Here is a 20,623-nt window from a genome sequence, read left to right on the forward strand (position 1 = left end):
CCAAAGTCAATGGGTAAGTTGTCAATCCCTAAAACGGACTATGTAATGTACTTTATCTACTAGGTTACGGGTAGGCATTTTACCAGAGGTTTCTATTGTATCTATTGTATCTAAATGATACCTTTCGGTTAAATGTTTACTACCTAATCTATGTCCTTGTGTTTAATATTACCCTAAAGTATTGCAAAGTGTTTAAAAGTATGGCAAACAAAGAAAAGAAAGTCGGGGAAGAAAGTACCATAAGCTATAAGCTGCCCACCAACGGCCTCGGTTCGAGGTTCTTTTTTTCTTCGAATAAGGCCCAATCGAAAATTCGGGAAAGTTTGGCAGTGATTTCTATAAGAATATGACAAGTGATTTTGGTCATTTCAAACTATCACCCAACATAGTCAAATCAATTTACTAGCAGAAAAAGCAGCCCAAAATGCAGACATTGTAGCATGTCATTTTCTAGTTTGTGGGGGCAAACGAGATGATAAAAAGGATTAGAAGCTTGTCATATATATACACTCTTGTGAAAACATTTACATTACAAATTTAAAGGTTCTTGGAGTACTTCAACAAGGGACAAGACTGATTTTCGGGTACCTTTCGCTGTCGGCCGCCTGTTCTCTTCGAACATTTCGAACAGAGCTTGCCATGAGTGTAAAGAAGACAGTTGAGATCAAATTTGAGATGATTTGGGATCCTTTGGTTGAGATGAAGATATGTTTTGTTCCTGTCTGCCTCGTCCGGGACCCAACCGATGAATTTCGCAATCTCGAAGACCTGCAAACATGTTGAAGAATCAAAATCTTTCAATGGTCTTAAAGAAAAAGGATCACTAACTCATCAGAAATCAGAATTCAATTATATGTTACTCACATGGGTGTCTACTGGAAAGTCGTCTTTCTGAAGATTGAACATCAATACACAGGCTACCTGTCAAATATAACTTGAATGATCGATTCAATTCATCGGTAACACTAAGCAATCAAGATGCAAACCGACGCGACCTGGTTAATAAACTATGATGCCTTACACAAGCCAGAGATAGCATAATTCAATTTATCCGTAACACGAAGCAATCAAGATGCAAACCAACCTGGTTTATAAACTATGATGCCTTAAACAAGCCAGAGATAGCATGATTCAATTCATCCGTAACACTAAGCAATCAAGATGCAAACCATCCGTAACACTAAGCAATCAAGATACAAACCGACGCGACCTGGTCTACAAACTATGATGCCTTAAACAAGCTAGAGATATCATGATTCAATTCATCCGTAACACTAAGCAATCCAGAAGCAAACCGACGCGACCCTGTTTATAAACTATGATGCCTTAAACAAGCCAGAGATAGCCACAACAGACATGATTAGAATAAAGACTCTTTCGTAGAAGCCTTAAACTAGGATCCCAATAGATACAGTTAAGTTAAGGTATAGCTCCATGCACACCAAGATTTAGAAATGGAACTAAAATTAGGCTATGAAGGCTTGTTTATTCAAACAATTACCGTTTTGGGACCAATTCCTTTGAAGGTGGACAGTTCAGCCTTTACTTCATCGATGGACAAATGGTGCAAGTATTCCAGGCATAATTTGCCTCTTCTCTTTGACAAAGAACTCAATATGTTCTTAATGCAAGAGGCTTTTGTGAGTGCTAATCCTCCACATCTTATGGCATCCTCTATGCATTTGGATTCAGCTGAAAGAACCTACAGCAAAATTTGAGTTCATCAAATCAAAACCTCCAAGGTTTCAGGAAAACCAATAGAACTCCAATAATCAATCACATTATCCATAGGAGATATCAATTTTTCCTTTAAACTGTAAGCAAGATATACTATGAAAGATTAGTTTGATATGATCAGAAAACAGAAAAGATTTGAGGCCTTTCATTAGAATCATAACTGATAACACAAACAAAGCTAGTAAAACTTATGGTCCAGCAACATGATAAGCTTCATTTCAATCAGTTGTTCATCACGAAAATGATAGTCAAAATTTTCAAAAGGTAGCATTGACAATACAGATGAATTAGCAGAAATCTAGCAATACATCTCAAGTACTGAATAACAAATACTTCACTGAACAATAACTATGAGCATCAGTTTCATTTCCTAAATCCTTCAATCCAATAATAAGCAAATTAAGCCATTAAAAAAAAACGAAGAAGACTCACATCTTCCCAGGTAGCAAATGCAGACTTGAGAGAAGCAAAAGCCTTCTCAGAATTAGCCTCCGTAGTGTTTTGCGATAGCACTGTCTTCACTAACCCATCCAGAACGCTCTCCGATTTCACATTTTCCGCTAACTCACCACCACTGCCGTCCACGACGGAACAGCACTCGCTCAACCTCTCTCTCTCCTTCCGATACTTCACAAACTCTCGGGGAAAACCATGGAGATTCAACAGATCGTCTCGTACGGACAAACATTCGTCAGAAGTGGGCGAAGAATAAGCCGGATACGGCTCACTGGTTGAGCAATTGAAGCCATTAACAGTTCTGATTGATTTTGCTCGAGGTCCATTCGCGGGAGAATCGCCATTTGGCTCTGGTTTTTGAAGACGCCTCTTTTTACAGGTCGTCTTCTTCATCACGCCGAGTGAAGCCGATTCGTTCTCCGATCATACGGACTATGAAGCCCTTTCTGGGCTTTTTCAATTGGGCTTCTCCAACGGCCCAAGTAAACTCGGGAACTAAATATTCAGCCCAATTAGCTTAAACGGCAACGACTTTGACTTTGACTTTTTCTTTTTCTTTTTCTTTACGCTAATTTTAAATTTTGTTATGATTTTAATTACCAAAAAAATATAAAAAATTTCCACGTGAATGAACGTGGAAGTCAAAGTCAACTCATTATTCTAATTTTTAATAATGTCAACGTCAAATATTCTTTAGAAGAGAGTACGATATATTACATATATTTTTTTTAGTGAATATAATTATTTTCTTTAAAGAAAATTTGATGACCCGGAATTTTTTTTTTCTCTGTTTGGATCGAGTTAAAAATTTCAAAAAATTTGGTTAATTTGTGAGTTCCAAACTTTTTTACCAAATCAACTCGATCAGCTCCGAGGGTTCATAACTTAACTATACCCTATTTGACATTTGTAACCTATGCTAGTCATGTGTGGTGGATAAATATGACAATGACCCGACCCAAAATAGAGGGTTAAGTTGTGAGCCTCGTTCGAGTCATTCAATTTCGAGTTGATCTAAAAAAAAAAATTAAACCCAACCTGGCGTATACCCCGTTTGTAAGGTAATTTCAATTTTTTTAATAATCAAAATGCACCCAAAGTAAAAAAATAAAATAAAATGTAAAATTTATTTATTTATTTATTTTGTTTTAGGACTCGACATAATGATGACGTGGAAAATCATAAAATGTTTTCGGATTTTAACCGTTTAAGTTGACCGACAAAATTAGAAATTTAGAATCTTATTTTGTCGGCTACCATTACTATTCTCACCCATGGAATTTGCGACCGCCAAATCGCTGATCGCCACGATGTTTTAGTCAACTCCTCACCAAACTCTCTTTTCATTTTTATTTTCTAATTATTTTTCTATAATTTTTATTTTATATAAGCATTTATTTAGGTTAATTAATTGGGTGCAATTATCTCAGCTCATCCACTTGGGTAACAACTCAAACCCACCGTTAGCAGATATTGTCCTCTTTAACTTTTTTATTATGTACTTCTCTTCAACGTTTTAAAACGAGAGATTTCCACACCCTTATAAGGAAATAAATGGTTTTCACACCCTTATAAGGAATACTCCATTCTCCTCTACAACCGACGTGAAATCTTACAGTTTGATGTTGAGGATTGTCGGGAGGGAGACCCACATTCGCTAATTTAGGGAATGATTATAAGTTTATAAACAAGGAATACATTGTACGAGGCATTTTGGAAAAATTCAAAGCAAAGCCGAGAGATTATGCTCAAAGTGAATAATATCATACCATTGTAAGAATCTAAATAAGTTACGCTNAAAAAAAAAAAAAAAAAAAAAAAAAAAAAAAAAAAAAAAAAAAAAAAAAAAAAATCAAAACTTAGTGGTATTTGTAGAGTACCGGTTCAAGCCAACACCAACCCGGCCGGTCCAGCTGACTCCACCAGAATCAACCCCATCCATCTGAACCGAACCATTCCCGCCAGTTCTCATCATCTGCAAGATTCTCTTAGCCTTCTCCCTCGCCCGTTCACTTCCCCTTTCTTCAACCTCTCTCAGAGCTTCCACCGCGCCGGCCGCCGTCGCCAATCCTCTGAATCGGAATCCGCCTTGACTCAGAGCATGAAGTGCCACCACACAATTCTCCCGAGTCGACTCGGAATCCATCTCCTTCTCCTTCAACATCCCGACCAAACAATCCACCGCATTCGCATCCAACATCGCCGATCTTCCGTCGACACAGGCGGCGATATTGCACAGAATCAGCAATATTCGACTTGCAAAGCCTTCAATTCTCGTCAAGGATAGCAGAATTCCAACGGCGCCGATTTTCACTAATTTGACTCGGTTGCTTGGATTCAATGTCAAATGGTATAAACAAAGCGCTGAATCGTTCCTCGTCCTCTCGTTCTCAGATCGGAGCGCGTTCATCAACACCGGTAAGCCGCCGAGGATTCCAATCGCCATTTTATTCTCGTCGTCTAAGGATAAACTGAACAGAGAACCGGCGGCGTGTTCTTGCGATTCGGCGGATCCGCGATCTAAAACATCGATTAATGGCGGAACAAATCCGGATCGTACGATCTTCATTTTGTTCGATTTCTCGATTGAGAGATTCACGACGGAAGCTACGGCGTTGATTTGGATGTTCATGGATCGAGATGAAACCAGAGGAAGTAAGGCGGCGAGTAATTCCTTCGTGCATAACGAAGCCCTAATCGATTCGTCCGATTTCGTTAAATTTCTTAGGGAAATCACTCCTTCTTGTTGCTCGAATTCGTTATCGCTTCTGAATTTCGAGATGATTTGAGCTTCCTCCTTTGAATTCCCTTCTCTGTCAAAGCTTTCATGTCCGATCTCCTCCGTCTGCGGCGGAGGAGCATAACAAGACGGTTGCGTTTTGAAGGGCAAAATAGTACTTTCACGTACGATCTCCTCCGTCTGCGGCGGTGAGTTCAGTTGAAATCGATTGACTCGGAGGCCAACCTCCGTCGCCGCATGAACAGCAACTCCGGGGCGTTTATCGGCGACGACTCTTAACAACTCGGTATCAGAAGCCAGGAATCGATTATTCTGCCTTTGCTTCTCCATTAACTGACGAACGATTAACTCAATCGAGGTGTAATCCGGCGGCTGTGGGTGTTCGATTCCGTTGTTATCGCACCATTTAAGAATCGTGAGTTTCATGTTTCTGTTGGTGATAACAGAGGAGAAATCCGCCGTTGAGCCGTCGTCATCCGTCGGGGAGAATCCGAAATCTTGACAAACGCGAACGGAGAGGCGCTCGTAGGTCTGACCGGAGGAGACGACGACTGGGTCCGCCATTAATGACCTGGAAATTCCACAGAGGTACTCTGGAGGATACTGAATGGGGCGGTCGGGTTTGGAGGTTGAAGAAGATTGGTGATGGAAGATGGAGAATTTCAACCTGTGATTGCCATGGCCGACCATTTCTGAGGCAGAGACGAAATCCAGAAATTTGTGAGGTTTGGAATTGTTACTGGAAAGTTTGATTTATGTGAAATATTTGCGCGGAGAGAGAAGGATTTCCTTTCTTTGTTTTTGAGAGGCTGGATTGAAGACTGGGTCCGATTGGGACTGAGACGGAGTTCTTGACTTTCAGATACATTTTAAAAATTGTGAGGCTGACAGTGGTTTGCAACTTGTCAGACCCGATATTATCTGCTAGTGGTAGACTTCTTGAGTTGTTACAAATGGTATCAGAGCCAAATACCGATCAATGTGCTAGCAAGAATGTTGTGCTCCGAAGTGGGGTGGACACTGAGTGACACAATCGCACTTTCGAAGGCAGCGGACTACATTGTGCGGCACTCACTTTCCAACGACAAGTGAGCTAAGCCAATTTGTTCTTGCGTCGCCTACGGCCAAGCGACCTATAATCGAGCCTCTAGCCTCGGTTTTAAAAGAAGGTTTTAGAAAACGAGGAGAGAGAGAGAGATTTTTGAAAGAGACGTTATATAAGCAAGCAAAAGAAAGATAACAACTGCTTACCATATATAACCTTGGATAGGGAGAAGTTGACAACTAGTCATATCCCCTATAGTACATTCGAGTCATTTCATGTCTGGCAGACCTAGACATGATATTTTTGAGGCGTCATACACCCTATAACTACAAAAGTAAAAACACTAGAATGGAAAGACATGACAAGGGTTTGGCTTGTCATGGGCATGCGGCCATGGGCAACACACCCTGGACGAGCATGACTGTGACACTGAGCACGTGCCAGCGAGGACACTGAGTCCCAAAGGGGTGGATATCGAGTGATGTGATGGCGAGGACGTTGGGCTTTGAATGGGGGTGAATTGTGAGATCCCACATCGATTGGAGAAGGAAATGAGTGCCAACGAGGACACTGGGTATCGAAGGGAGGTGGATTGTGAAATCTCACATTGGTTGGAGAGGGAAATGAATATGCATGTTAAACTCAAACTATAAATGTTCATATGATCCGATAACTCGACTAATTCATATTACTCAAACTAAACAATAAATGTTGAGTTGGGTTAGATATTTTTGGATCGCAGATTAACATTTTTTTTGTCTAGCTGAAAATAAGGTTACAACCTAACCCAACTCTAATTTAAAAAAAAAATGAACCCCAAAAATCAACCCAACTCAACTAAAAAACATANAAAAAAAAAATATATATATATATATATATATATATATATATATATAGTTTTGACGTTCATGATCAATTTTTAGGCCCAACTTACCACCCATTATAAGTAAACGGGCCTAATGAAAGCCCACTTTCGTATTTTGGTCGGCCTTTAGGCCCACATAGCAAACGTGCCAAGAATGGGCCAAAAGGCCCGCCACTATTTTTCATTATTATTATTATTTAAATTAATATTTTCTATTCAACAAATTATAAAGTAACAAACGATATTTCTAAACTTTCTGATTTCAACTATATTTATGTTGATATTTTTTATTTAAAAATTATAAAATTTGGAAAATAAAATTTCTAAAATTAAAATTCACTGTGAGATTAATATTATTAATTTTTTAGTTCAATAATTGCCCAATGAAGATTAAATAATCGACCTGTAGAACAATAATTAACGTCTTATCGACTGAATACGCTCGAATTATTTCGTTTTTACGCTCAAATCCAATTTTTAAAAATTTAAATTTAATCTTAAACAATTACATTGGATAATACACAATTATCATCTCAAGGTAAAAAAAAAAACTCCCACACATGCTAATATTTCTGAACACACATGAATCAAATTAACAGAGGGTTTAAATTGATTCAGAAAAGGTAAAAAAATAAAAACAGTAAATAAATTCATATGGGCAAGAAAAAAGGCAGCTTTATCAGTAAAATTCAAAGGAAAAAGTTTTTAACTTTAGTCATTAACCGAATATACCGAGAAAATCAAGGAGACGACTTATCTGCTTCTGTCGCTTTGAAGCATTTTTTTACTGCACAGTAAAAAAACACTAAAAAGATCACATTTTTTCCTACCTCCCATCATTAAAACCACTTACCCAGGAAACAAACAGAAACCCTAGAGAAAATTTCTCCCTTTTCCTTTTAATTTTGAAAAAAAAAAAAAAAATAGTAATAGTAGTCAACTACTAAAGTTCTTAACTTTCTTATCCGATCGACGAACTCAAATCTCGATTTTTGTGCTCGATTAGTCGGTTACTAGATTTACTACGACCCATCAACTTGAATTAAGATTTTACACGAAATCGAACCAGAAACGAAACTTTGAAGATCAAACACGATCGAATCAATAAAAATAAGATTTAACAATAACCCATTAGCTAAGATTTCGAGCTCGAGCGGTGATTTAACATGGTATCAAAAAAACTCTCGATCTTGAGATTGAATCGACGATTTGTCGAGTGGAGCATGTATGTTATGTATGCATGCAAGAAGACATACATGATTGATTGACATGAGAAGAGAGAGTAAATAATTGAAAGATGATAATCATGAGAACATACCCACATAATTGCAAACCCTAGAACGTGGTGAGGCGGGTGGTAGCCTTGTTGCAAGGGCTTGGTGGAACAAAAACAAGTAGATTACATGTGAAGATGAACAAAGTAGAGAAGAAAGAGAAGAAATTGTGGGATTCTTTTGAAAACCCAGATGGGAAACATGAAGAAATTGTGTAATTCTTTTAAGTTTGATCATAAAAGAGAGAAACCCATATGGGATTTGATGAGTTTTAGCAGAAAAAGAGGAAGCTTTAACAACTATATGAAGCAAAGTTGAGAGATTTGAAGATTGATCGCTATCAAATGAATGAAGGATCAAATCGGACCAAGATGCTTGATTCCCCAAAAGAGCAAGCTTTGTGTTTATGAGAGGATTGGTTGAGATCCTTTCATGGTGGTGGAAGAACAGCCGTTCATGGTGGTGGGGGTTTTGGGTGGGTGTGGAGAGAGAAAGAGAAGGAAGGGGAAGGGAGGTGAGGGTGTAATGATGGAGGAGGAGGAGGTGGTGGTGGTGGAGGTGGAGGAAGAGGGGATCATGATGATGATGATTTTTGTTGGGTGTTTTCTTTGAAAGGTTGGAGAAAAATCCAAGGCCTTTGGTGTTATGATGATAGTCATCTCTTTCTTCACTCTCTCTTAATGAACACAAAGAGAGAGGAGAGAGAGAAGGAGAGAGAGAGATTATTAGGAAAGGAAAGGGATGGAGTGGAAGCTTTTTGTTGCCTTCTCTCTCTTGTTTCTATGGAAAAGAGAACATCGAGGTTCTAGAGGAGTACTAGTATAACCTAGATCGAAAACGGATAATTTTTCACTGTTGGATGTATTGGGGTTAGATGGTTTTTAGTTGATGGGTTTTCTAGCATAGCTCTTTCAGTGATGGATGTATCAGGGTTAGAATGGTTTCTGGTTGATGGGTTTTTTAGTTTTGTTCTCACGATCGGATACTTTTTTACTGTTGGACGTATCAGGGTTAGAATGGTTTCTAGTTGATGGATTTTTTAGTATAGCTCTCACGAAAATGGATAGTTTTTCAGTGTTGGATGTATCAGGGTTAGAATGGTTGGTTGATGGGTTTTTTAGTTTTGCTCTCACGATCAGATAATTTTTCACTGTTGGACGTATCAGCGTTAGAATGGTTTCTAGTTGATGGGTTTTTTAGTATAGCTCTCACAAAAATGGATAGTTTTTCAGTGTTGGATGTATCAGGGTTAGAATGGTTTCTGGTTGATGGGTTTTTTTAGTCTACCTCTCACGAGAACGGATAATTTTTCACTATTGAATGTATCAGGGTTAGAATGGTTTCTGGTTGATGGGTTTTCTAGCCTAGCTCTCATGAGAACGGATAATTTGTCACTGTTGGATGTATTAGGGTTAGAATGGTTTCTAATTGATGGATCTTCTAGCCTAGATCTCACGAGAATGGATAATTTGTCACTGTTGGATGTATGAGGGTTAGAATGATTTCTAATTGACGAGTTTTCTAGCCTAGCTCTCACGAGAACGGATAATTTATCACTGTTGGATGCATCAGGGTTAGAATGATTTCTAGTTGATGGGTTTTCTATCCTAGCTCTCATGAGAACGGATAAATTTTCATTGTTGGATATGTCAGGGTTAGAACGATTTTTAGTTGATGGGTTTTGTACGGTTAGATCTGACAGGAGTCGGGATATAGTAGTTGTAAGATCCCACATGAGTTGGAGAGTAGAACAAAGCATTCCTTATAAAAGTGTGAAATTTAAAATCGTGAAACCAACGACAATACGTAATGAGCCAAAATAGACAATATCTACTAACGGTGAATTTGAGCCGTTACAGTATATATCTTAACCCATTGAATTATGATCAGGTCAAGCATTTTCAAAACCGAAGAGCTCGATCTAGCATGTGGAATGGCAGCTAAGCTCTGCAAATGTGATGGGTGTAGAGAATATGCATAATTGTTGGGATTCACCAAAGCTTCCATTTTTTGGCCTTTAAAAAGGAAGCTTGGGAAGAATAATATAATTTAAATTTTATAATTATTAATTATTATTTTAATTGATGATAGTAAAAGGCTGTTTGTGACTGTATCTTGTATAGATAAAATCCCTTATTTGGGAGCTTTATTGGGCTTTGGTAAAGAAGGGAATATTTGCGCAGTTTATTTAATTAATTAATTAATTAATTATATTAAAACCCACTAAATTAAATTAAATTAAATTAAATTAAATTATAGATCATCCACAAAACCTCTTTTCATCCCCTTTTTTTTAAGATTTAGTGGTCGAATTTTTAAATAATTAACCGAAACCCTAATTTGCAACGGTTTATCGTAGCTCGTAGGAAACTCTCCTCGGTATACCTTAGACCAGAACGAATCGTTGGTCTTTCCAAACGGAGCAGCATAAAGGAAAAAAAAGTCTAGTAGACTCAGTAACCGAGACCCTTTCGTAGAATTTCAGTGACTTCTCCCGGGTGAAGAACTGACTTAAACTTAGTGATATGGTCAAGCCTTTACGGAGAAATCCACTTTCGTGGTTGTCTCTATCGAAAGCTAGAACTTGCCCCTTTCTCTAATAATCAGTGTGGAATGAGTCAAAAATCGCGTTTAGTCACTCACGAGATTCGGATAGGAGTCAAAACGTTCGTTGCTGCTGATCAAATCACTTTCTCTTAACAACAAATAACATATTTATGTACGGCTCGACATTCCTACGTGCATGACCCTTTCACCACGAACTTGGTTAAGCTTGACATTGATAGTTCAACATTTCTCTCGATATTTTGATATGTATTAGCCATCGACATCATAGAAAATTTGACGAAATATAGACATATACTAAAATTGAAATCCTTTAAAAGGGTAAATATAATAATTAATATGTTTTTTTTTTAGGAATATTTTTATGTTTATAATTAATTTAGAAATTTTTTAAGGACCGGAACAACGTAAGTTCACCCCTAGTAGATATTGTTGTCATATAGGTCCGAGTCGGACATCCAATTGCTTCAACTTACTATTATATCACAAAGATGGACAATCAAACCTATTTCTCGATTCAATAGGAGCCCAGAGAGATGAATAGGGTCACAAATAACGAGAGAGGTAAAAAAACAGGTCCGTACGCCTATTCCTAATCGTAAATGGAATATAAGGACTCGGATTTGGCCTATTACGTATCACGGTCAGTCTCTCAGTTTTAAAACTTATCTACTAAAGAGAAGTTTCTACACTCTTATAAGGAATATCCGTGTGAGATATCACATAAATTATACCGGCTTTTAAATTAATATTTTTTAAAAAAATAAACTTAAATAAAAAAAAATTGAAAAATGGTAAAAAGTGAATGAATGTGGTAGTTTGTCTGCTGTGAAAGTGGTAATTTCGAGGGGTTGAGAGAATAAACAGACTGAGTGTACTGAAAAATTACCTGAACTCAAATTTGGCTCTCTTTTTTTTAATCCAAAATTATTCATCAATTTGAGAATAATATTCGGTCTTCATGGGGACAATCAATTAGATTCCACGTGTCGTTCCGTACCGCTCCCAAGATTTTAGTAAAGGATCTCGAGCGAAGAACTACAGTTAGTTGTAAATTTGCATCGGAAGATATGTCAGCGAGTTAGTGAGTACATCGATCATTGATGAACAGAAGTTTTAGGATCAGTATGCCCGGGTTGGTTTAAGAGCATCACGAGTCCTGGGAGTGTTCGATAGGAATCTCTTAGTAAGAGCTGGTACGATTCAAATCAATGTTTTGTTTGCTCGGAATTGATTGTGTCATTCGTCGCTGCAACTACGAGAATTTTATGATGAAATGTGAACTTTTTTAGTACTTTATTTCTCGTGGAATGACGAATATGTTCATCCAATCTAAGTACGTTGTGTAAATTCGTACTAACTTGTGCGACACTCACTCTCAGCACTAAGTGAGTCAGCCAACTCGAAATTGTGTCGCCTGTGGCTGGACGACGCTCTGATCTCGTTTCAGAATAAGGTTTTTAGAATACGCGGGCAGAGAGATTTTCGAGAGAAAGTTTGAAAACGAGATTAAAAAGAAATATTGAAAGCAATGTTATAGGCTATAAGCGATAAAGGCAACACAACGACTTAGATAGCATATAACTATGGGTAGGAAGAATTGACAACTAGTCGCATCTTCCCGTAGTACATTTTGAGACATTTTAGGTCTACTAGGCGTAGACATGATTACGCCGAAACGTCAATACACTTGGAAAATACAAAAAGATACTATACATCATGAAAGCGGTAAACGAAAACAGTAAAATGATACAACACAAGGGGTTATTTCGGCATGCAATGGACATGCAACCATGAGCAATACACCGTGGACAAACATGACCGTGACACCTAAAACCCTTTTCAACTTTCTTCAAAGCTCGTCATCATTGTTCGTCATTGGAAGATTACACATAGACGTTTTCAAGTTTGAAGCATAACCCTAATACCAATTGCTAAGGACGAGTGACCAACCATATTTCCACAATGTATCGGATTGGACTAGACGGCCTCGCTTTAAGACGTTTTCTTTGGTTGCATTCCGAACAACCTCGAAACACAAAGCTAATTAGATCTAAATAGTTCGACAAATTACCGTTCGAACAAAGGTTTACATCAATATAGTATTAATTTCGTAAAGTTGCTTTTGTTTTTGTTTATACTTCTTTGATCAAACGATAAACGTTTCCGTGATATTCAATTATTGGATAAACATATAAGACGTAATATTACTAATTATCGAAAAAATATTTTACAAAAAAAAAAAATTATTATTTTATCAAATACTATTTAAAATTTGAAATATATTCCTAAAAATACTAAAATAATTTTTTTTTTAAAAAAAAAAAAAAAGAAATCCAAAATGAATGATAACAATTTTGACCAACATAGAGCACTCAACAAAGAATTTTCCAAGTATTTATTTATTTATTTCTATTTTCATTTTTATTATTTTTTTATTTTTAAATTCAACCGAAATAACCTTTTAAAAAATCATTAATTATAATTAAAAAGCACTTTTTATTATATTTTCTCAAACAATATAGAATAAAGTAATTCTTTTAAATAATTAATCTCATGATTAGACATAATAGACATAATGTCTATATTATTTGAACTAATTAATTTCCCCTAATTAGTGTAATCACTCCCATGGTTGACCTTTGTTAAGGTCACATCTCACCTCCTCAAACAACCTTTAAGAAAATGGCCAAACAAAATTAAAATAATAATAATAATATATATATAATTTAAAAAATAACGAAGAACAAGCCAAGAAAGTTCAAACCCGAAAAGGATTGAAAAGAATAAAATCTCCATAGCCCCCACAAGACGTTGTTTGTTTATGTAGTCAATAAAACTAATAATTTAAATTTATTTCGAGAAAAAATTCATGAAAATTATAGTACTTTGTTTAAAAAATACCCTTAAATTTTTTAAAAATAAAAAATATTTAAAAAATACTTATGAAATTCGAGAAATAGCATTAATACCTATTATTTTTAATGTTATTTTTTAAAGTCTATGAATATTTTTTAATTTAAAAAAAAAAATTAAATTTAAAGGTATTTTTAAAATAAGGTTAAATAAATATTATGGGCCCTATTGGGCCCATATTTTTTTATTATTCCTCACCTTAATGGTGGTGTCCGTAGGTGGAGAGGGCCCACGAGTTAATATATTTATATATTTTATTTTTTATTTTATGTATGTAATTAAAATAATAATAATAATAATAATAATAATGTTGAGTTTGTGGGTTCCAAAAGCTGGGTTGTCATGATGACTTAGAAGAAAGTGTGGGTTTATGCTCTGTCCTTTGTGGCACTATATATGATTCCATTTTTAATTACGAGATTCCTAGAAAATATTATGCCGTTGTTGTTTTGGTTACTGTGAGATCTCATGTCGATTTGAGAGCGGAATGAAATATTCTTATAAGGGTGTGGAAACTTTTCTTTAGAAGACGGGTTTTAAAACTGTGAGATTCATGGTCATACGTAATGGGTTTAAACAGACAGTATTTGTTAGTAGTGGGCGGGTTTGGGTTGTTACAAATGGTATCAGTGCTAGACATCGAGTGGTGTGACAGCGAGGATGCTGAGCCCTCATGAGGGGATGGATTGTGAGATCTCATATCAGTTAGAGATGGGAATGAAACATTCCTTGTAAAGGCGTGAAAACATCTCTCTAATAGATGCGTTTTAAAACTGTGAAACGGATGGCGTTATGTAACAGGTCAAAGCGGACAATATGTGTTAGCGGTGGGCGAGTTTGGGCTGTTATAATTGGTATCAAAGATAAACACTGAGTAGTGTGTCAGTGAGGACGCTGGGCTCTAGAGAGGGGGTGGATTGTGAGATCTCACATCAGTTTGAGAGAGAAACAAAATATTTGTTATAAGAGCATTAAAGTCTCTCTCTAATAGATGCGTTTTAAAACCATGAAACTGATGACGTTACGTAACGGGTCAAAGCGGACAATCTGTTAGCGGTGGGGCAGACTTGGACTGTTGTAATTGGTATGAAAGATAAACACCGAGTAGTGTGCCAGTAAGGACGCTGGGCTCCCGAGAGTGGGTGGATTGTGAGATCCCACGTCAGTTGGAGAGGGAAATGAAACATTTCTTATAAGGGTGTGGAACCCTCTCCCTAGTAAACGCGTTTTAAAACTGTGAAACTGATGGCGTTACGTAACAGGTCAAAGCGGACAAGATCTGTTAGCGGTGGGCGAACTTGAGCTGTTATAATTGGTATCAAAGATAAACACCGAGTAGTGTGTCAGTGAGGACGTTGGGCCCCCGAGAGGGGTGGATTGTGAGATCCCACATCAGTTAGAGAGGGAAACGAAATATTTCTTATAAGGGTGTGGAACCCTCTCCCTAGTAAACGCGTTTTAAAACTGAAGCTAACGACAATGTATAACAGATGGTTTACGCGGTTACAATAATTTATTATAACAAACCTAATTCCGCTATGGAATTTATAACATAAATCATTAGTTTATTTTTTGAAGATTTATATCGGTTTTTAAAATTGAAGAATAAAAATGTTGGGTCGGGTTTTGTGGCGTTATGGGCCTGGGCTAGAGTTTTTGTACGGAATTGAATATTGGGCCTGATTAACTAGTTGGGCTGTAAATGGGCCAAGACAGAAAAGCCCAGTCGACAGTGTATCGGATCGGACGACAGGTCGTTAAGATACCAGAAGGGAAAACGGGTTGTTAAAGCGAGGCCGAAGAGCGCGGGAAGATGGTGAGCGCGTTCTCTATGGGGACTTGTATCGAACAGTTTGCGGCACTTTTGAAGGGAATGGCGTTCGATTTCCGACCAGAACCAGCGTTAGGCGGCTAACGATTACCTGCAATACGCCGAGATGTCTCTATTTCAAAAGCCTAAGTTCCCGCCAAACAAAACTAGTTTGATCAGTTCGTCGACGCTCTTCTCCGGTGGAACAAGGTGCTTGATCTCTCTCTTACGCTGATTTCATTTCCACTTTCAATTATTTGCAGTTTCTTGTTTTATTTTCCATAACTGGAGTAGTACTGAATATTACGCATATCAGGATGTTTATGTTAAGATTGTCGATCTGAAGTACACATAAAAATGCTACTCAATATTGTAATATATGATATGTTGGGGATTGTTGGGAGTGAGTCCCATATTGGCTAATTTAGGGAATGATCATGAATTTATAAGTAAAGGAATATATCTCCGTTGGTACGAGGCCTTTTGGGAAGTCCAAAACAAAGCCATGAGAGCTTATGTTTAAAGTTGACAATATCATACCATTGTGGAGAGTCGTGTTTCCTAACATGATATAAACACTAAGTAGATCTCATCATTGCGGATCGTTGATAATTGTGTTATTTTCCTACCGTTTTAAATAGATATCTTTTGATTTAGGTCAGATCTCTTGTATACTTCCCTCCGTGATAATGATGCAATGAATAATCATGTTTTTAATTTGGGAGATTTCTCTGAACTGATTTTTTTAGACTTGGAATTCATTATGAGAATGTTCATGCTTAATTGGTATTCTTGGATCTTAATTTTAAATAATCTTGTTGATCTTACCTTATTTTATTTATTCTTTTTTTTTTTGGCTGCATGACTTATTTATTCTAGAAATTTTCGTATGGACAGGCAGAAGTCTCACAAATGCAGAAAAGGCAATTGAAATGATGGGTGCCTCCTTACCGGAAATTTTCCCAGGTGTGTTTGTCTTGTATATCTACTGATCTTCTTGCAATGTCATAATCTCATGTGTACAATTAAAAATGAACAGATTTGTGTGTCCTTGAAGGTTGTTCTAAAGTAAACCATAGTACAGAGGTCACTTCCTGAAAAGGAACTCCTACATTTAACCTATTGCTAGGTTGTTTTCTAGAAACTCCCACTTAGATATTCCAGTATGCACTTAAACTACAAGCAACTTTCTGAAGCTGGCAATTTCTGCTGCCTTATCTATATGAACGTGATGTCTACTCTATCAGTAAGATTTACCGTTGAATATTTGGAACTTACACGCCTTCCGGTGAATTTTTATTCCACTGATTTTGTTTCTTGGCTTAGATTTTTGTTTGCAGTCGGAATCTTTGTTCTAGTGTTTGGTTTGACTGGATTTGCTTTGATCCTTATATATGGGCTGTTAGTCTAATTTGCATGCGGATCTTAATATGGTAATCTTGTGGAAAAAACTTTTTCTCTATCAATATTTTGATTTACAGTTATTTTCTCCACTACCATACTGGATAATTTTATTTATAGTTTGATACTTGAAGTAATATCACCTTATGTTTCTCTATCAATATCAAATTCTTAGTATTTGATAATTTTATTTGTTAATACTAACTTAGTATTAACAAATTCTTCATCAACTTCCGCTTTGGTATTTAGACGTTGATTTTATTTCTTCGACATCCACTTAAGGACACGAGTGTTTGTTTCTTTTTCTCTCCCGCCACATGTCTCCATCAAGTTCATCAATTTCTCTAGTTAAAAATGAATGAATTCCACGGAAGAAAATATAAATGACTTAGCTTTTAGCGTGTCTACCAAAACTCCGTAATATTTTCTTACATTACATTTGGAGTACCATAAATAGACATGACAATGGTAAGTGTGTTCGTGGTTGAATCAGATTTTCTTTAGTTAGATTTTGAATATAAGTACCTGGGTAGCAATGGTTGAAGAAAATTGCCGAAGAGCCTTGCGTAAAGGGGCGGGGAGGCCAGAGTAAAGGAAAGTGCAGGTGACTCAAATATTCTGATGTGCGTGCGTGGATTGGTGAAAATCTTTCCCTTTTGCTATTTTTCCTGTCTATTTGTTTACTGATTTAATTTATGCTTAGTGTCAACATAATTGATACTTCAGGCATTTAAAAGTTCATCTATCGCGTTGTTGTCTTTCCTCTAAAAAATGAGTACTGTTGTTCAAATTGAAAGTGGCTAAGTTATACTGCTACTAGTGACCATATATATATATATATATATTTAGCGCTATGTTGTTATCATGTGCCTTACCTTTTAGTATGAGCTCTTATTTTTCCTAGGAGTATTAAATAAACTGAGTTTTTGAAAAATTGGTGACAGAAAGACGATGAACCGTCTTATTCATTTAGAGAGTATCTAAAATATATTATTAGAAAATATTGTGGTATGTCCAATCATTTGCCAATTGCCATTTGCTTGCCATAATCCTTGTTAAGGCATGGGGGGCGTTGCTTTATGGAATATTTTATTGGTAAGAACTTCTGATTATCCTAAAAGATGGACGTTTTGTGATTTTCCTCTTAGCTTTAAGCTGTAAATTGATTGCCATCTAATCACTGCTCTTATGTCAAGGACAGGGGAATAAACCTTGCTGAACCCAACCTGGAAAGATTCGCCGGGAGGAAAAGGTGTCGCCAGGTATAAAGTGCATAGGCTGTTACTTTAAATTGCTAATCAACTTGATTTCTTTCGCTATTTAGAATAACTTGATTTGAGTTACGAAACTGATTAATAAATAGAAATTTGGATTCCATGTCTTATTCGATGACGAGTTTTAGCTAAACGGCCAAGTTTGAAATTAATTTACACCGTCTCTTAGTCAAAAGTAACGAAGTTACTGTTGGAGATAATCTTGTTTATTCCAAGCAGTATGCAAATATCATTTAGTTTTAGGAGACGGGTTTTGTTTGGAAGAATCGTGTCCATCCATTTATCTTATATTGTTTTTTTGTGACTTTTGTGCGATCACTTTTTGGTGAATGATTAAATGAATGCAGATAAATTGTCTTTTCCCTCCATGGGTTAATTTAGGTGTACAATTTAGTTTTCATGATGAGGATAAGATAATGTTGTTTTTTCCCTTCTAGATATAGGTTTATATAGGTTCTTAAATCAAGGTTAGTGTAAATTACAAATTTATTGATTGAACTTCTAAATTTTTTTAAATATATGAAAGTTTTAGGATTCAAATGTGTATATAATAATTCTATTTATTTTTTAAAATTTCAAATTTGTTCGTAATATACACAATCCTTAGAGTTAAAAGACTAAACTTGTTATTTAATGTGTACTCATTTCATTACTTAGTCAAACAATTATCATTTTTTTTCCTTAGTTTTAAGAATATGAATGTGACAATTTAAATTTTCAACGCCTTAATCTTTGAGTTATGTTAGTAATCATGAATTAGTTGATTTTATAGAGTTCGTGACCGACTTTGCATAAAACAAATAAAGGGTGGAAAAGCAAAGGGAATTAGGTTGGTATGTGAAAAATGACCGTTTCCTAACCTCCCTCGACCTGTAAATTTGTAATATGCTAAGCAATAGGCAAAGTCTTCGGAGAGCTTTAGTTGTTCATAACATATTGTTTCAGGTGAGAAGATATTTCAGCAGTGGACCATTGGGATATTTGGCGGCCACGTTTGCATGGTACAATAATAACCCTTATTAATTTACCTTATTTTATGTTCCTTGCTTTGTTTGCCTTTAGAAAGTAGCATTTGATGTCTCAGCTCCTCTTTCAATAATTAATCATATTATATATGAAATGCAGCATCAGTCCTTCCCATAGTCTTGCATATTCTGTGTTGCTAAATTTTAAAGTTAGTTTGATGTGAACATTTGGCTTCATTAACTGACAAATTCTCTCTGAAAATGTTGAGAATTCTAAGAAGAATTAGATTTTTTAATTATTTGCATGAATGTGAGCATTAGTAGTTTAATTATGGTCCATACCCTATATTATTTGTTTTTACCAATAGAGCCCCCCACAATCCAACTAATTCTTGTTTGCAAAACAATTTATGAATCCCCCCACTCCCACAAGAAAGGTAAAGTGTTGAAAAGATATTGCAAAAAAGGGATCATTTTAGCTTTTTCTCTCTTCTTTTGGCACTAATTTTTTACTTTTATTGCATCCAATTGTCTTTTGATGAATATATATTACAAATTAGGTGGCTGTTTGATTGGATTATGGGTCGGTGTTTCTTGAGCAAGTTGCATTTATTCATTCATTTGATAGAATATTAATCATGATTATTATAGCATTTAGTTGGGTATTTAGCATTTTAATCTTCAGTTATGCTCCCATTAACTACTTCAATTGATTAGGGACCCATTGATTGAATCTGATTTCACTTTGAATTTCAACTTTTTACTTCAATTGATTGGGGACCCATTGATTGAATCTGATTTCACTTTGAATTTCAACTTTTTTAAAGTCTTTTGTTTTTAGATAATTGCAATTTTTTAAAAGGGGTTTGTTTCTAGGTAATTGCAACTGGAAGATGGTGGATTGTTTTTTTGGTTTTTTTAATTTTAATCTTTCTTTAATTCTTTAAAACAAAAATTAACCAAACACTCCTTATTCCTTCACTTAACCAAACACTCCTTATTCCTTCACTCCTGAACTACTCCTAAACAACTACTTCCTTCACCTTTTTGAATTTTTTGCCTCTCCCTCCTCGTATGGCTCTTTCTAAGAATCAGACCATAGCACTAAACATCCGTCGTCGAAGATATTATATTCCTTTACAGGAAGGAGAGGAAATGAAGTGATTGAATAAAGGATAATTCTGCTTTCGGCTGGTTCTTTTCTTGTTTGTTATTAGAAGTTTTTGTTCGAGGCGGCCGACTTGTTGAAGCTTTGCTTCCCCTAATTCCAAAAGAATTGAGTTTATAGATTTTGTAAGTTACCGATAATTCCTCTTTAATATATACGTTTTAAAACTGTGAGGCTAAAAATAATACATGACGGATCAAAACAGATAATATCTATTAGCGGTAGGCTTGAGCGATTACAGATTTAGTTTTAAAAAACAAATTAAAAAACNAGAACATGAATAATTTTTTTTTTTTTTTTTTTTTTGTTCATTTTCTTACTTTTTCTTACTTTTTCTTACTTGGGTATACTTGGAATTAAATTATAAATATGTTTTTAAATAATGGTTTTTCACATGATTGATTTAA

General features: G+C 36.0%; 2 protein-coding genes and 1 long non-coding RNA gene across 4 annotated transcripts; 1 reads left to right on the forward strand and 2 right to left on the reverse strand.

Moving 5' to 3' along the window:
- Positions 1-357: 357 nt before the first annotated feature.
- LOC111801494 (putative DNA glycosylase At3g47830) lies at positions 358-2,601 on the reverse strand. Its single transcript, XM_023685505.1, has 4 exons — positions 2,170-2,601; positions 1,502-1,702; positions 865-921; positions 358-768 (listed from the first exon to the last, which is right to left on the reverse strand). The coding sequence occupies exons 1-4, from the start codon at positions 2,584-2,586 to the stop codon at positions 538-540; spliced, it is 906 nt and encodes a 301-aa protein (XP_023541273.1). The 5' UTR covers positions 2,587-2,601; the 3' UTR covers positions 358-537.
- Positions 2,602-4,013: 1,412 nt separating this feature from the next.
- On the reverse strand, positions 4,014-5,986 carry LOC111801508 (U-box domain-containing protein 38-like). The gene has a single exon (XM_023685522.1). The coding sequence runs from the start codon at positions 5,621-5,623 to the stop codon at positions 4,046-4,048; it is 1,578 nt and encodes a 525-aa protein (XP_023541290.1). The 5' UTR covers positions 5,624-5,986; the 3' UTR covers positions 4,014-4,045.
- Positions 5,987-15,400: 9,414 nt separating this feature from the next.
- LOC111801568 lies at positions 15,401-20,304 on the forward strand. 2 transcript variants are annotated; one of them, XR_002816157.1, is made up of 4 exons: positions 15,401-15,618; positions 16,306-18,071; positions 18,856-18,916; positions 19,029-20,304. It is a non-coding gene; the product is annotated as an uncharacterized LOC111801568 (long non-coding RNA). The 2 variants fall into 2 exon arrangements; XR_002816158.1 differs by having other exon boundaries at positions 18,856-18,912.
- The last annotated feature ends 319 nt before the right edge of the window (positions 20,305-20,623 follow it).

The sequence above is a fragment of the Cucurbita pepo genome, chromosome LG09 (assembly GCF_002806865.2).
Source record: "Cucurbita pepo subsp. pepo cultivar mu-cu-16 chromosome LG09, ASM280686v2, whole genome shotgun sequence".
Taxonomy (NCBI): domain Eukaryota; kingdom Viridiplantae; phylum Streptophyta; class Magnoliopsida; order Cucurbitales; family Cucurbitaceae; genus Cucurbita; species Cucurbita pepo.